Below are 16,361 nucleotides of genomic sequence, written 5' to 3'. Positions count from 1 at the left end.
ACCTCAGACCGAGACGGCCGCGAGGCTATAGACAGTCACATCGAACGAACGATGTAGTGACGAGCGGAGAAAGAGGCCTGAAATAGGCTGGAGACTAGCTCTGTAGGCAAGATAGTAGTATGATACCGAAAGTTCCCCAGTCCCAAGTCGATGAAGGAGTTTGACAACATGCATTGAACAAGACCATGAAGGCAAGTTGTGAGTGATAAGACGATAGGGTGGAGAGAGCTCCGATAAGACCAGTCGGTCAATGCGGGGTTAAGGGGCTGAGTCAGCTACCATGAGATCTCTCTCACTTCTGAACTCGGTAATGATGCTGGCCGAAAGTATGTGCTCGAGATGACACTCAAATAATGGTTCAATGGCACCACTGAGCCCATTATCTGCTATCTTTATGTCTTTTCGTCCCAGATTCCACGAACCCAAGCATGTCTGCCTTCTGTCAACACCAATTGTTCTCTATAATAATGCTGCTCAGGTACATCTATTGACCTCGTCTAGAACTATTCCTGACAAACCCAAATCACCGACAATGGAGGTTTCAGACAGAAAGTTGGCCCAGAATCGCAAACCTTCAATGCCCTCCTCCCGACAAAGAACCCCCTTGTCCTCGGCCATTTCTAACTCCTCCGCTGCAACACCTACGCTCCATCCAAATCGCTGTGCTGCTTCCTGGGCAGTGACGGCACGTCCAAACATACGCCAGTCCCAGGAAACTGTTTCCGTTGGAGGCACTTGTCGGAGCTCTGTCATCCACGTCTGTATCTTTCGGAGGGTCTCTTCATCGCTCCAGTCCCACCTCTGAACAACAAGCAAGCCACTTTTGAATTGGCGTAGGCGCACCGGCAGTCTAAGTGTCTCCCATAGCTCCGCTGCCTTCTGGAAATCGGAGGGGCTGACGAGCTCAACACCGTTCCGAGACCGGTTGAATATCGCCCAGAGATCAATAAGGCTTATGATGCCGCCTTCTTTGTTGAGCAAGCCTTTGCGGTCGTCGGTCAAGTATTCGGCCAGATTCCGTGAGAGTTCGGAGATGTACAAGCTTCCAGCGCCACTACCAAGCATATCCTTAGTCGTCACCATCCCCATCGTTTCCGCAGACTCCAGAAGGATTGCATTCGCTTCTCCTGAGAGATCGCCATTGGTCATGCCCGTCTCTCGCATAGATGCAGCAAGCGCCATCACCTGCTTGGCCGATGCCATCAGCGCCTCTAAGTCCTCAAATGCATTTCCGATGACAAGTTCATTGTTCTTGCGAGCCTGGAGACCTCGCTGTTCGAGGCCTGCAATGCCCACTCCAGGAGACCGGGAGGGCGATGGCACACTTCCTTCCGCAGGTGAAGTCACAGTTAAGCCCGGGGAAGCGATCGCGTTCGATTGCGACGGCTGCTGCGGCACGGGCGGGGCATCATAAAGCAACCATTTTCTCTGAATTAAAGCGCCTTTCAATCTCTCATGAAAGATCTGTATACCACCGGCCCGGAAAGACAATTTCATACAGTCAGTAATTTCCGTGCTCTTGATGCTATTATGGCTGAAAACGGGTGCTGGCGATTCTGCGCGATACGAATCAATCTGGGTAGACTTCAAAGCACCCACCGCCGCTGCCAGGGAGGCACCACAAATCTCACATTCGGTGAGAGATGGGTGATTCACAAATGTGCAACGTGGACATGACAGCTGAGCGTTATCCGAAGAGGATAAGCTCCGAGAGCCGTTGACTGGAGCTAGGCCTCCAAGCCCGGACAAAGTCGGATTGGATTGGGTTGGAGGACCATCTCGGCCGGATGTGGCGGTGATTACAGCTTTTAGAATCGTAGCCAAAGGTGGTTTAATGCCACAAGCTAAACAAGGTGGGATTGGTGTCGACGCTGTGGCTGTAGAGGGGTCGAAGTTCGAAGGCACGGGATTTGAAAACGAGCAGATGGGACAGACCCAAGTCGCATTGATGGCCTTGGGAGTGACAGGCTGAATCTGCGGTCTAGGGGCCAGAAGACCCGGTGACTGCCCCCGAGATGGGCTTGCGCCAGCGCTCTTCGATTTGCTGAGGGAGCTCTTTGGCGGCTTCGGATATAATGTGATCTTCGGTGATGATTTCAGGAAACCTGCCTGAATAAAATCAACGATTGAACAGAGGATCACTCCAGGTGCGTCATACCTGATACTCCGCCCTGTCAACCTCTTTCAGATCGATGGCGACAGAGTACTTCCGTGGATCCTCGAGCGCGACATAGCACACCCGGTGCGAGGTCAAGTATGCATGGCCATTCTGATAGTTGGGAATTTTGTATTTCCTACCATTGCCGCAACATTATCATCCCGTAATCGAGGTTGACCCAAGGGGCACACATTTGCATGCATGCATTCTACCCTGTTCAAAGGAACCGCTGGCGACTTACCCTTCGTACAACCCCACCGCATCCTGGACAAATAATAAGGCTTCATCGGGCAAAAGTGCAGGTCGAAGTGCGGTAGTTAGATCCAAAGGCTTGAAGAACATCTAGTAGAACCAAACAGCATCTCTTCGCCGGTCGAGCTGGGAAGAGGACAATGTCTTTTCTTGTTTTGAAGTTTGATTGAAAGATCCGTTTGACTGTTTGGGAGGATGACGATGGGGGTCTCTCCCTCTTCGTTATCGGTAAGTTTAGATCATTGGCGAGACTGCTAACGTAATCAATCAATGGGGGAGGGGGTGGAAACTACGGCAAGCGACATCGTCCACTGGCGTCAAGGGAAAATCTCCGCCACCGGATGAAGTGGAAACTGACTGAGCGGTAAGCAGCTTGACTTGTCCTCCCTCGTTCCTCTCTCCTCCTTATTCCCCTTCTCCTCCCCCTCTCTTTTTTTTGTGAAAACGCTTCGTCTTTTATCGAACCTCCCGCAGACAACTTCAAGACTTCGCCCCTCTTGTGGATTCGTGGCGGCAAACATACATCCTTCTCCTGATACTGTCGTCTTTGCTCTGTCTGTGTAAGAACGATGTTTTGACCTGTCTCCTATAATATCGAAATCAACTCACTCGTAGCTCATACTTCTTTTTCTTGCCTTTCACCCTTCGCTTCCCCCTTATCTCTTGTTGGCCTCGTTTAGACCTGTGTCCAATATGAGTGCTGGTATTCCACCTTGGCGTGCCACGGCGGCAGCACCTACCGCCACGGCTTCTCTGTACTCGAGTCATGGTATGTGCATCCATCACTCACTTACCCCGTCGATACTAACCAGGACGATAGCAACCCCTGCCTATACCCCTGTTCAAGCACGCCGTAGTATTACCACTGCCAAAACAACGATCTCTGCCCCAACACCGGCTTCGTCGCACCAAACATCTACGGAAACCGCCCCCCGCAAACAACGAGTAGAGTGGCCAGAACCGGTGCGATTGTACGTACAACGCAGTTTTGCACCTGAAAATCGGCTCGCTGGAGTCGAGCGAGGCGAGATGGAAACCAAACTCCGAGCCGTCATCACCGAAGCGGCCGAGAATAATATGCTCGATAAGATCGATTGGACCAACTTGCCCCTGCCTCAAGTCATGGTTCAGAATGATCGAAACAAGATATTAGCTAGCCCTAGCGTATCGACTTGGGGCACCTTCGGCACACTCTCACCCAAGAAATCCAATAGCAACGGGCTGGAAGACGTGTCGAAGAAGCGGAAGTCGGTTGAGTACCAAGGGGATGCGAACGGCTGTCCCCCTTGGCGGAAAACTAACAATCACAATGCTTTTGAAGATCGAATCACCTATGCCTCAACTGATAAGCGCCAAAGAATAGATCTGAAAAATACTAGTAAGTCTAAAGCCAATCTGGAAATGCGGAGGAAACGCTTCGAAGAGCCTCAGGCTTCTAATGGTTCCTCCGCGTCGTCCCGCGGCACCTCACCCGTCCCTGCTGCGAACACCGGCCCTGTTGTCGGAACTTGCCAGGAGTTGGAAAAGAACTATTTCCGCCTGACTGCCGCACCGAAGCCGGAGACCGTGCGGCCCTTGCATATTTTGCATAAGACCTTGGACGTGCTGAAGAAGAAGTGGAAAAAAGACAACAACTATACATATATCTGTGACCAGTTTAAGTCGTTGCGGCAAGATCTGACAGTGCAGCATATTAAGAACGAATTTACTGTCAGCGTCTACGAGATTCACGCCCGAATCGCATTGGAGAAAGGGGACCTTGGTGAGTATAATCAGTGTCAGACTCAGCTTCGCGCACTGTATGCACAGCAGCTTGGCGGGCATCCCACAGAATTCCGGGCATATCGTATTCTCTACTTCATTCATACTCGCAATTGGACGGCCATGAACGATGCTTTAGCCGATCTAACCCCAGCAGACAAACGGGATCCTGCTGTGAAACATGCCTTGGATGTACGCTCTGCCCTTGCTCTCGGAAACTACCACCGATTTTTCCAGTTGTACCTTGATACCCCGAACATGGGAGCTTATCTCATGGACATGTTTGTGGATCGCGAGCGATTGTCGGCCTTAGCAGCAATTTGTAAAGCGTGAGTGGTACCTGTTCGCCGGCTTGACTCACTTGCTAACCTCGAAATTAGATACAAACCCGACGTAAAAATCCGATTTATCACCGAAGAACTTGGTTTCGAGTCCGATGAGCAGAGTGCACGCTTCATTCTGGATCATTCCGCTGAGGATCTGCTTCAGGAGAAGGAGGGATCTGTGAGACTCGTGACGGGGCCCAGGGCCGGCCAGCTCTTTGAAGCTGCCAAGGCCGATGCTCATCGGATCGTCGATATCAAGGGCCAGATCTAAGTTCATCTCTGTTTCTTTCAAGCCACTCTACACATTTTCATTCTACATCACCTTCTGGATACTCTTGCGTACCCTCGACATATCAGTTTTCCTTTTTATCGTCATGGTGTTTGGAGTCATCTTTCCAGATCATTTTACCCCATCGTATTCCCTTTTCTCTTTTCTTGCGGCACACCAAAATATCTTTTTATCGGCATCGCAGGCGTCTGGATATTGATTTTCGTCGAAGTGAGGAGATCTATACCCATTTCGACTCCGGGAAGCGTTGGTTGAGCCGGGAGTTTCTTGCGAGCCGGAGTGGGGATGAAGCAGAACAGTACTTCTAACCTTTAGTTCGATAAATCTCGGTAGTGCAATTGAATACGAGGATTTTGTTGTATTCATTTTCTCAGGGTGCGGAAGTAGAACCAGGGCGAGCAATGGGACTGGACATGTCTTGGCCAAGCGTCTCAGCTTGCGCGATTATCTATAATCTCCACCCGATGGATTCTCACTCCGGGAGTCGGAAGTGATTTCCCGCACTTTTCTTCAGGTTACACTCTTGTCAATTGAATCTTTGATGGCCAACTAAAATGCCTATGATTGATTAAAACAAGGCAGGAGCTTCAACTCGGGGAGAAAGAGATTCCCATCTTCCGGAATCTAGGATCCTGAGTCGAGTATACAGCACAGTAGTATTTTCTGATGCATCCCTCGATGATCAGCATAAAGGTCTAGACCGGGCCTTTCCACCATTTCCACCATCGCAATAACATACGGTCTACTATCTACCACCCGTCACTAGCATTGCACTGGTTGTTTTCATTCTCAACACCAAACAGTACTAGCCCCCCTTCTTATGACCGACTATGTGTGTGTGTGTGTGTAGCTCATCCCCCCTCCAGCAAGATGAAACCTGGATATAAGACACCAAGCACCAAAGAAGCCGACCCTGTCCGTAAGTATGAAACAACGCAGCTTAACTTACAGTGTTTCAAACGTCATCGATGTGACATATCATCTTACCCTCCACAGTGGCCATGCAGTAGCTGACTTTTAGGGACACTAACTTACACTACTTTATCTGCCGGAACCGCCAAATGTGATCGGTCTGATGGATCTCGGGATGCTCCACGTTGTTATGCACGCTTGATGTCATTAGTGCTTTGGGATGTCGCGGTTTACGGGGCCTTGTTTCAGTTGCGCTGGGTGGTATAGAGTATTAGGGGAGCTTTTGTGGGAGGGTTTGTTGGTGCTGGAGGGGTGAGGGGCGATGGGTGGCTTCGGAGTAGGTAGGTGGTGTGGTTGTGAGGGTTATGGGTTGAGTTGTTGTTGTTGGAGTTGGGGTCTGTGAAGTGATGCTGGGAGGAGATTGGTGTGCTGCTAAGGCTTGCTACTTCGTACGCCATGGAATCGAGGGTTGCAAGCGCACAGAGAAATATTGTGAGGTTGGTTGGTTGATTGATTCTTTGGTTGGGTTGAGGGCATCTAGATCTACAGCGATGTCAGTCGAGAGTTATGCTTGTTGGCCAGGCCGTACTGTGGCAGGAAAACCCATCAGCCTGTACTGTACATATTGTACACATATTGATGCGGTAGCTCCGTTCTAGGCCCGTCAATGGTTAAAACTTTGAATGGAGAGCACTCCAGAACCAACCTCTTTCCTACAAGAATACGATCGATATGAACCTTACATATTGCTTCAGAAGCTACTACGCCCGGCTTTGCAATATACCTAGATGCGATTTAGAATCAAGGTGTCCTCCTCCGAATCGACCGCGTACATTAGTGCTGGAGATTTGCTGCAACGAACCCGTCAATCTGCAAGGGCGTCTGCAGCAGCTCTGCAGGCTTGCAGACATCGGCGGTTCCGAGTGTTCGTCTTCGGGAGGGAAGCCCACTGAAGGAAGTTCAGGAAGTACTTTTCTTTGACGGGGGAAAGAATTGAATTGGTCCCTGAGGGATTTCGGAGCAGATAGAGTCAAGGAGTCATTTTGTTTCAAGTGTAGGTCGCCACATGGCGATCTCTCAAGTCTCCAAATTATCAGAAAAGGAAAGTCAAGTATCAAGTCGCTGTACTAGACAGCGAGTGGAGTTGCAACTACGTAGGTACAGTGCGGTACTGTACACCCGCAATTATGAATTAATCCCAATATTCCATCTTGGACCGGATAAGTTGACCGGCTAAACAAGCTTGATTAACTCTGCACCTTTTCCTTTTCTTGAGCTGGCTGGAAATGGGCGAGAACAGAGTTTCTGGTAATCCGTGGATGGCAAGGCAAGAGTTTAAGCATTTTTGCTCATCTGTTCTGTTCCCCGTCCGAGCTCACTCGCTCACTCACTCACTCACTCATATCAGCCAGAAGAGCCAACCGAGGAATGGTCGCAAGCCCCTCCCGGCTCTCTACCCAATAATTCCTGGGCTGATAACCAGAATTCGAGGTAGATCTTCGCCGTGTGTCGGGGGGCTCTTCGGGGGAATGTCTTCTACTATGCTGGCTGTTAACTATATCCTATGCTCTAAGATATAATGCTTTCATACTGATGTCTTGGTTATTGAGGATATTGAATTGTGAACTGTGAACGAGTCCAGCCGAGTCGTCAAGTCACCTTCACAGCTGCCGAGGCCACACCCGCACGCAGCAACCCCAGTGCCACCAGTGCCACCAGTGCCACCCAGCCCACAGCCTGCCTGCCCACAGACCACCTCCGACCGACGAACGCACTCCACTGCAGTTCCCGGACTGGAGTGCCCAATTAATATTATCAGATTTCGTTCTCCGATAAGCCAAAAGTCTGGTCCACGGTAACTTATACGGTACACACAACGTGGGTGAGTGAGAAAAGTACGGTCTGACTGTCCTTGGGAACAATTCTAGTACCTTCGGCTCCTGATTAGTTTCCCGGGGAAAAAGGTTTGTGCTTCTATTTTCCATCTTTCCAACGAGCTGGTTGGTATCCAATCCTACTGCGGATGTTCTTCCTGTTTGGCACTGGTGCGGTGTAGTGTGCCCAACCTCCGTCCAGGGGGGGGGGGGTTGTTGATCACACTGCAGAGAAAGTGAAGGGGGTCCTTTTTTTTTCTGTTCAAGGGAAGAAAAAAAGCAAATAAAAAATAAGTCAAGGGCCTTGATTGCAGGTCCGAATCAAGGTGATGGAGAGACAGGGCCGGTAGGCATCAGAATAGGGCATACATCCATGCAGCAGGGCCGGGGAGTAACATCCGCTGGTGAGAAGATCTAAATTGAAGGACCGTCGGGGAGGTCAGCAGCTGAGCTTCTCAGGTTTGAGGTGAGCGCCTTTAGGCAGTGAGGCACACACACACGCACACACACACATCATACTCAGTACGTTTGTTGTATGACTTAGTAGTCTGCTAGAATTTTCTGTTGAGATACATATAGACTATCACTTGTCCTATCAACCACATGGGAACTGATTAAATGCGCAGACTGTCGTCGTTTCTCTTCTGCTGATGTAAATCGACCACGAGAGTACTCCATACAGTTTTCTGCACATCACTACATATACTCATACTCAAGTAGATCACTCCAGTACGAGTAAGACAAGAGACCCGCGATCATCGGCGGCACCCACAGTTATCCGAGACGAGTTCCCATCATCGTAACGGCTATCGCATGATGACAGACAGACCCAACAGCTTAACAGACCTTCTTGCCACACCCTACTTCTAAGTTTTTTATCCTTGCGACCACAGGGCTGGGGGGACACCCAATCAACCGGGTTTGGGGTAGCTGGAGTTTTCCCGCCACAGTTGAACCACCACCACCACCATCACCATCATTACCAGCAAGCAGTTCGTTCTTCTCTCCTCCGAACTATCTTGTCCTTTGAGTCCCATCAGTCCATCAGTGAGTCAGTCAGTCCACAGTGCACACTGTTTCCTCCCCACAGTTCATCGATCAACGGCCACCTTCCCATCCACTGGGTCGCAAGCCACCAGCCATCCAGCAAGCCATCCAGCCATCCAGACAGACAGACTTCTTGCCTCTTCTCTCCAAACCATCTGCAACCTCGTTCACCACCTTCAAGCTGCCACCACTGTCGCAAGGAGGAAAAGAATAAGACGCAACCATACACATCACTGGCGCAGGGCCGGGTTGCGCGTGGATCCCCTCCATTGTCCAGCAACTTATCAACATCGACATCTTCAGGGGCGGGGCCCTTTCAAAGGAAAAGCGGGCCACCTTCTTCTTGCGTTGTCGCAATCCAGAACTTCTTTTCCTCCACCTCTCCCTTCCCTCCCTCCAATCCACGTTACAGGTTCACCCGTGGTTAATTCTGGGACGACTAAAAAAAAGATCCAGTTGAGTAAAGGCAAGGGAAGACAGGGGAAAAAAATCGCAACAGAAAAAACAAAATAGGAGGGCAAGAAACACTCCCTATCTGCCCATCCAGTCCATCCATTCTGTCAATCGAGTCAACCCTCGACAGGGTGCGCGCAGTTCATTACTATTATTACCTATTAGTACTCGGACACTTCCATCTGATTTATTATCAGTACTCTTCAACTGCCGCCCCTCCTTTCCCTTTATCATCTTGCTCAACCAGACGTGTCTCTCTCTCTCACATACTCTCTCTCTGAACAACATTCTTTTTTTTTTTCTCTTCTCATTGTTCATAAAACTTTATTTCTTTTATCCTTCCCTCTTGATTCCATTCCTTCCATAGACCTTCTACGGTTCTTCCTAAAAGGGGTGTTGCCTCCATCCAAGTTTCTCTTTGTACAAGTCTTTCATTGCCTGAATCCGCCTGCCTGTCCTCCCTTTCCTTTTCTCCCGTGTGGTGGCTGATGACCCGGAGTTCTTTGAAAAAGTGAATGAACTTCTTGTCCTGGTCCCTGAGCCTTATATTATATTATACTCTCACTACTATCGATCGCTTGATTGATAGATAGATTGAACACAGCCGGTGACATCTCAAACATCTGTCGGGGCGCAAGTCAACTTAAGACAGGCCGACTTGCCGAAACAAGAATGAAGGTATGTTTCGCAATTGCTGAAACTTTCAAACTGGATCCGATCCAGCTTTAACGCCCCTCGTTTCCCGCCCCTCGTTTTATCTCGATTGTCGCTTGTTCTTGTTCCGAGACCAAAATTAATTACTAGCAACAACGACCGACTTTGGGCTGGCTGGGCTGGCCGCCCGCTTGGTTGTTTGCGATTGCGGTTTCTCTTTCTGCCAGTCCTCGAGATCCGTCTCTAGTCTATCCTCCATTTTGAGGCGATTTCTTTTCCACCTTCACTCATACACTCTTTCCTTTCTTTCTTTCCGTCGATTCATCAATTACTCTTAATCTAATCTAACGCCGGCCCCCGCATCATTCTCTAGGCCATTCGACGTTCACTGAAAGGGGAGAAAGATCCCAAACCCCACCATCATCATCACCATCTTTCCATTACGCCCAAGTCCGCCATCGCCATCCTCCCGCCGAAGAAGGTACGTTATGTCTGGTTTTGGCTGCTGCACCTTTCCCGTTCCACTTTCCACATCCTCCAAACCCCCCCCAAATCTTCACTTGCCCATGTCTCCACATCCCATTCTTGTTCTTTTCCCTTTTTTTATGCTTTGTCACTATTTTTGACTCTTTTACATAACTTAATCACTTACCCCCCCTTTTGTACCCCTCCTTCATCCTATTTCTTCCTTCCATGACTACTTGATCCCGATCGCTTCTGTTTGTGGGGTGTGGGATTTGTTTTTCTTCGCATCCGCCCTTGGGTCGCCGGCGTCAAAGACGGACAAATCATTTGCTCGCAAACAGCTGTTAACTTAACATCCCTATTTTGCGCATAGGTTATCAAAGCGCTCTTCGATTACCAACCGGAGCCCGGGAACACACAGGAGCTTGCGTTCAGCAAGGGAGACTTCTTTCACGTTATCAGCAGGGAGGACGACCAGGATTGGTACGAAGCGTGCAATCCCCTCATCCCTAGTGCTAGGGGGTTGGTTCCCGTGTCCTTCTTCGAAGTCATCGGTAAGAACGAGAGAGATAGCGTCGGCTCTGTCGACTTCTTTAAAAAGAAAGAGCCGCACGACTCCGGTTTCTCAGATCGCGCCGCGTTTCCCGCCTCCGATTTCGTTCACAGCCCTCCCCGATCCTCGTCGCAGCTCAGGATGTCAGCCTTAGGGAAGGGCTCGAGCCCCATGGTCTACGGCATCGTTCAGTACGACTTCCAGGCTGAGCGACCAGATGAACTGGACGCGAAGGCCGGCGAGGCCATCATTGTGATTGCCCAGTCGAATCCGGAATGGTTTGTCGCTAAGCCCATCGGTCGCCTGGGAGGGCCAGGTCTGATCCCGGTCTCTTTTATCGAGTTGCGCGACATGCAAACCGGCCAGGCAGTAACCGATCCGTTGGAGGCCGTTAGGCGCGCCGGCGTGCCCAAGGTAGAGGAATGGAAGAAGATGACGGCCGAGTACAAGAACAGCAGTATTACTCTGGGTAAGATTGAGAGCAATGGCTCCTCATCGATGCAGTCGGTCACGTCTGGAGTGGATCGGATGTCTATTGGTCGCCAAAGCACTAGCCAAATGAGCCAAAACGGCCACATGTCTGTGAGTTTTAAGTCCTTGCGCATCTATGGAGAGAGTCAATCGCTAATTTGGTGCGGGGACAGGCCTACCACAACCGCAACGCAAGCAAGAGTTCACTTGTGCAACAAGCTTCCCATCAGTCCCAACAAAGCTACCATCAGCCTCTCATGGCGCCTATCGCTGCCTCAATTCCTCGTTACTGCTTCGACAATGATAAATACTGGTATATCATCGAGGCCAAGATGGAGGACGGCCGCTGCTGGGAATTGTCTCGCTACTACCACGACTTCTACGATTTCCAGATCGCCCTCCTGACCCAGTTCGAGGAAGAAGCGGGTAACCGTGGGAAGCCGCGCACTTTACCTTACATGCCGGGGCCTGTCACACACGTCACCGATGCGATCTCTAACGGCCGTCGTCAGAATTTGGATGAATACATTAAGAAATTGCTGGCCATGCCTCCTCACATTTCCCGCTGCCAACTGGTCCGCCAATTATTCGCGCCCCGCGCTGGGGACTTTGAGATTGATCCGAGCGCATTTGGCGAGGACGCACGGTTCTCTGGTGGCTCGCACCATTCGTCGACGCACGAGCCCTCGCGCAGCGTCTCGCGGCAGTCCTCGCAAGCTCCGATCGCCGTGCACACTGATCGCAACTCTCACCAACGGGGGCAGCCGTCGCTGTCTCTGGGCAACGGCAACCCGCCTCCCATGAACCGCCAACCTAGTTCGATTACCCAAGTTTCTACCACCTCTAGCAGCGGCGCTATGAAGGTTAAAGTGTTCTTCCAGGATGACTTGATCGCCATCCGGGTCCCTAGTGATATCAGTCTCCAGCAGCTGAAGGAGAAGCTGATTGACCGTCTGAAGATTCAAGACGAAATCGTCGTCCAGTATAAGGATGAGCCATCCGGCACGTATGTCGACTTGGCCAATGACGCCGACCTTGACACGGCGATCTCACGAAACTCCAAACTCACACTATATGTCGGAATTGCATAGAAGCGGTGATCCTCTCTTATCTCTTATAGACCTGTCTGTTCTTTCCTTTCCGTTTGCCCTCGCCCCTAACATGTTCTGTTGCGGGTGTACTGGTGTTATGGTGTCCTTCTCTTTCTGCCCCTTGGTCATCAGCCTCTGAGCGAGTGTTGTTGTTCTGAGTCACGAGGTTGATACGATGACAAAATGACATGTCTGAAACGTTTATGCCATCATGTACCCTCTTTGAATTTTCCTTTGTCCACCAGGCCATGGCTGATTGTGTCCTCCATACCCTGTTCTGCGTGCGCTGTTGTTCCGTGTACATAAGCCCTCTTCTGCATATAATCTCAGCGACTGTAGGTGGATACCTACTTCATTTTTACTTTTATGTACTTAAAGTACCTAGTATCAACCATCCACCTACCTTAGTATTCAATCCATGGCAGTGTAGAAAGACCAGCATCAACCACGGGACAATTTCCGTCTCCGCAGGTTTTACTTACGTCAGCATCGGAACAATTGCCGAGAACCAGATCACATGACGAGCATCGGAACGAGGTCAATCCCCTTGGCTTTTCGTGGGAATCCATGTGTTGGTTGGTCGTACTTCTCAATTTTGCGCTATGTTTTGTCTCTCTTTTCTCTATTTTGTCACGACTCTCGAAGTGGACTATACTGTACATATCGCTCCTTCCACGGCTTGTCTCTTATCGCGTGTCCTGAATCCTCCGTCCACTGTTCCGACTGCGATCCTTTCGTCCCCGCTTTTTGTCCCTCTTCGCCGATTATTTACCGACCGGGCAACCTCGGTCGAAACGGAGTGAAGAAGCGCTTTCCACCGGTTTTGCACTGCTTACATGCGCTTGACGATCGCTACCCAGGGCCTTTGAGATTTTCTTTCTTTCCATTCTTCTTTCTGCTTACGGTTTCTGCACCCATGAGCGGCTCGTCGGCGAAAGTCTGCGCGGACTACTTGCCCAGCGCATTGCGGGCCCGGGGCTCTGTCCTGCGTCGTGCCGCACCTGCTCCGCGGGAAGGAGGAGGAGTCCGTCGAGCATGTTCTCGCGACACTCGTCGGGGCTTGCATCATGATTTCCGGGCTGTGCGTCCGTCGACGCACGTGCGGGTTTGTGACGGTTCTGGCCCTGTTGACCTGAGACGGGTTCAGGGTCAGTTTGCGCGGAGATTCGCGACGGCAGTTCAGGAGAAGGGCGAAACCTCTTCTTGTGGCTCCCCGGGTGCGGCTGGGCTGTGCGGGGGTCCGTTGGCCGAGTATGATGTGAGAGTGCAGGAGAGTCGCCTGCGGGATGATCCTTATCAGCGACGTAAGTGTCTCCTTTACCTTCCGGGCGTGAAGCAACACCAGCGGGGATATGTCGCTAACACGAACTTGTTGCTTCGAACCAGAAATCATCGAGAAGCTCCAAGATCTCTACGAGCGCCTAACCTCCTACCACCCGCCCGCGGTGGTGCACCCGAGCCCGGAATCCCTCGACCCCAAACCCAAGTCGTCCTCGTTCTTCGGCTCGCTCTTCGGGCGCAACAACGACAGCGCGAAGTCGGAGCTGACGATTCCCGAGTCCCTGCCCAAGGGCCTGTATATGTACGGCGATGTCGGGTGCGGCAAGACGATGCTGATGGACCTGTTCTTCGAGACCCTGCCGGACAACATCCGGGCGAAAAACCGCATCCACTTCCACAATTTCATGCAGGACGTGCACAAGCGCATGCACGTGGTCAAGATGAAGTACGGCCATGATTTCGACGGGCTCCCGATCGTGGCGGCGGACATTGCGGCGCGGTCGAGCGTGTTGTGCTTCGATGAGTTCCAGTGTACTGATGTGGCGGACGCGATGATTTTGCGGAGGTGAGAAGACACCTACATGGTTCCCGTGGCAAGAGCAATTCTCAGAAAACTAAACAACTATCTCCCAAAAGACTCCTCGAACACCTCATGGCCCACGGCGTCGTGCTTGTCACCACCTCCAACCGCCACCCGGACGACCTCTACAAGAACGGCATCCAGCGCGACTCCTTCATCCCCTGCATCAACCTCCTCAAGACCGCCCTGCAGGTGATCAACCTCAACTCGCCGACGGACTACCGCAAGATCCCGCGCCCGCCGGCGGCCGTCTACCACCACCCGCTCGGCCCGGCGGCCGACGCCCACGCGCAGAAGTGGTTCGAGTACCTGGGCGACTTCACGCACGACCCGCCGCACCCGACCACGCAGGAGGTCTGGGGCCGCAAGATCGCGGTGCCGCTGGCCAGCGGCAAGGCGGCGCGCTTCTCCTTCCAGCAGCTGATCGGGACCGCCACGGGCGCGGCGGACTACCTGGAGCTGGTCCGCAACTACGAGGCGTTCATCATCACGGACGTGCCGGGCATGAATCTGAACCAGCGGGATCTGGCGCGACGGTTCATCACGTTCATCGATGCGGTGTATGAGAGTCGGGTGAGTCATCCCCCCCCCGGTCTCGTCGACAACCTCAGTACTAATTTTTCTGGATCAAGGCTAAACTCGTCCTCACAACCGCCACCCCGCTCACCAACCTCTTCCTCTCCGAGTCCGACGTCCGCACCACCCTCTCCGACCGATCCGGCGACGACCACTCCGACCTCTCGGACGCGATGCGCATGATGATGGACGATTTAGGCCTGTCCATGCAGGCCCTCAAGACCACCTCCATCTTCTCGGGCGATGAGGAGCGCTTCGCCTTTGCGCGCGCCCTGAGCCGTCTCGCGGAGATGGAGAGTAAGCAGTGGGTGGAGCGGGGGTTGGCCTCTCCGGCTGGCGGAGTCAAGGATGGTGGTGGTGGTAGTGCTGATGCCAAGGAGAAGGCGAAGGAGAGGGAGGAGTTTTTGAAGGGGAGGGGTCATTGGGCGGAGGATAATATGTAAATCCTCTTGCTCTTGAGGTATGAAGATGAGGGTGAGGGTGAGGGTGAGGGTGAGGGTGAGTGGATGGTCTAGAGTCTTAGATGTCTAGAGCTGGATTGCGCGGGTATTACGGCTATCGCGGATGGTAGATATGGGTGTGGTGGTAGGACATGATAGATGGGATAAGATGGGATGGGATATCCCGAGTACGCGAGGATAGAATTGGTCAACAGCTCAGTCAGGGTCTGCTTGCATGATGAGTGATGGTTCTTAGCTGGTGCTTCTGTGTACTGTACAGAATAGAATAGAATGCATGCTCTTAGATACCTATCTACTCAGGCCTCAGGCACCATGAATACTCATGCCTTGGGCACTGTGGAACGTCATTTGCAATCTCGGACACTCAATTGGGTGGTTCATTCGAATAACATAAGGTAGTGTCGATCACGCGGTGCCTGCCAGCTGCTTGCTTACAGAGGAATTGTACTGCGGTACATACAGTACTATAGGTTACTACCGAGTCAATCCTATAAACCAACCATCCTTCATAAGTACTGTACTTAAGGAGATCGAACAACCCTACCTACAGTACATGTCAGAACTCCCCAACCACGTACATCCTCGGAACCAAGACACATCAGCAGAAAACAAATGTGTACCGGTATCTGCTCACGTGCTCATTACATTCCTATCTGACTGTTCCAATTCCAATGACGTCATCCCATCTCCATCCTCGGAGAAAAGACCCCCAGTCCCCCCTCGAGATACTAGAAGAAACTAGATCATGCAGCGAATTTGTTTACTCGTAGTCTAAACCAGACTATGCTACTCGAATGAAACCAGTAATAAGCAGAATCAAGCTTTACACCCCTCGGAAATGCGAAATGCTACTTACATAGTACCCGAGTATCAAACCGGTTTGGGCGGGTACCTGACTGACGTCATGGCCCTGACCCTGACCCGAACTGGCCGACTACCCCCGAACAAACTTGCTGGAAGTTCGTGGATGTCGATGGGACCTTGGTGCTTGGGAGTCGGGACTTCCCAACAGAGAAACATGACTGGGCGATCGACACTCTAAATGGAAACTCTTGCATCATCTGTGTTCCTCCTGGTCAATAGTATTGGGCTAGATGCAGGAGCTGAGTAACGGTGATTAGAAATGGGGGGATGGGAGTGGTCCGTGGAAGGGGGCT

At 51.5% G+C, this 16,361-nt stretch overlaps 5 protein-coding genes across 5 annotated transcripts; 3 read left to right on the top strand and 2 right to left on the bottom strand.

Moving 5' to 3' along the window:
• Positions 1 to 369: 369 nt before the first annotated feature.
• BO95DRAFT_510149 (ESCRT-II subunit protein VPS36) lies at positions 370 to 2,599 on the bottom strand. Its single transcript, XM_025591326.1, has 3 exons — positions 2,400 to 2,599; positions 2,159 to 2,294; positions 370 to 2,109 (listed from the first exon to the last, which is right to left on the bottom strand). Exons 1-3 carry the CDS (start codon positions 2,498 to 2,500, stop codon positions 475 to 477), a joined length of 1,872 nt encoding a protein of 623 aa, XP_025447558.1. The 5' UTR covers positions 2,501 to 2,599; the 3' UTR covers positions 370 to 474.
• A 204-nt stretch (positions 2,600 to 2,803) lies between these two features.
• BO95DRAFT_402878 (SAC3/GANP domain protein) lies at positions 2,804 to 5,135 on the top strand. Its single transcript, XM_025583901.1, has 3 exons — positions 2,804 to 3,179; positions 3,231 to 4,500; positions 4,552 to 5,135. The coding sequence occupies exons 1-3, from the start codon at positions 3,104 to 3,106 to the stop codon at positions 4,766 to 4,768; spliced, it is 1,563 nt and encodes a 520-aa protein (XP_025447557.1). The 5' UTR covers positions 2,804 to 3,103; the 3' UTR covers positions 4,769 to 5,135.
• A 465-nt stretch (positions 5,136 to 5,600) lies between these two features.
• On the bottom strand, positions 5,601 to 6,256 carry BO95DRAFT_437845 (uncharacterized protein). Its single transcript, XM_025585370.1, has one exon. The coding sequence runs from the start codon at positions 6,154 to 6,156 to the stop codon at positions 5,944 to 5,946; it is 213 nt and encodes a 70-aa protein (XP_025447556.1). The 5' UTR covers positions 6,157 to 6,256; the 3' UTR covers positions 5,601 to 5,943.
• Positions 6,257 to 9,330: 3,074 nt separating this feature from the next.
• On the top strand, positions 9,331 to 12,400 carry BO95DRAFT_74708 (phosphatidylinositol-3-phosphate-binding protein BEM1). Its single transcript, XM_025592198.1, has 4 exons — positions 9,331 to 9,750; positions 10,100 to 10,207; positions 10,565 to 11,326; positions 11,389 to 12,400. Exons 1-4 carry the CDS (start codon positions 9,745 to 9,747, stop codon positions 12,304 to 12,306), a joined length of 1,794 nt encoding a protein of 597 aa, XP_025447555.1. The 5' UTR covers positions 9,331 to 9,744; the 3' UTR covers positions 12,307 to 12,400.
• Positions 12,401 to 12,905: 505 nt separating this feature from the next.
• BO95DRAFT_378453 (AFG1 family ATPase) lies at positions 12,906 to 15,490 on the top strand. Its single transcript, XM_025583292.1, has 4 exons — positions 12,906 to 13,610; positions 13,693 to 14,152; positions 14,224 to 14,740; positions 14,800 to 15,490. The coding sequence occupies exons 1-4, from the start codon at positions 13,223 to 13,225 to the stop codon at positions 15,184 to 15,186; spliced, it is 1,752 nt and encodes a 583-aa protein (XP_025447554.1). The 5' UTR covers positions 12,906 to 13,222; the 3' UTR covers positions 15,187 to 15,490.
• Positions 15,491 to 16,361: the final 871 nt, after the last annotated feature.

This window comes from Aspergillus brunneoviolaceus (genome assembly GCF_003184695.1).
Source record: "Aspergillus brunneoviolaceus CBS 621.78 unplaced genomic scaffold BO95scaffold_2, whole genome shotgun sequence".
NCBI lineage: Eukaryota > Fungi > Ascomycota > Eurotiomycetes > Eurotiales > Aspergillaceae > Aspergillus > Aspergillus brunneoviolaceus.
The sequence above is the reverse complement of the archived record's forward strand: the minus strand, read 5'-3'. Positions and strand labels throughout refer to the sequence as shown.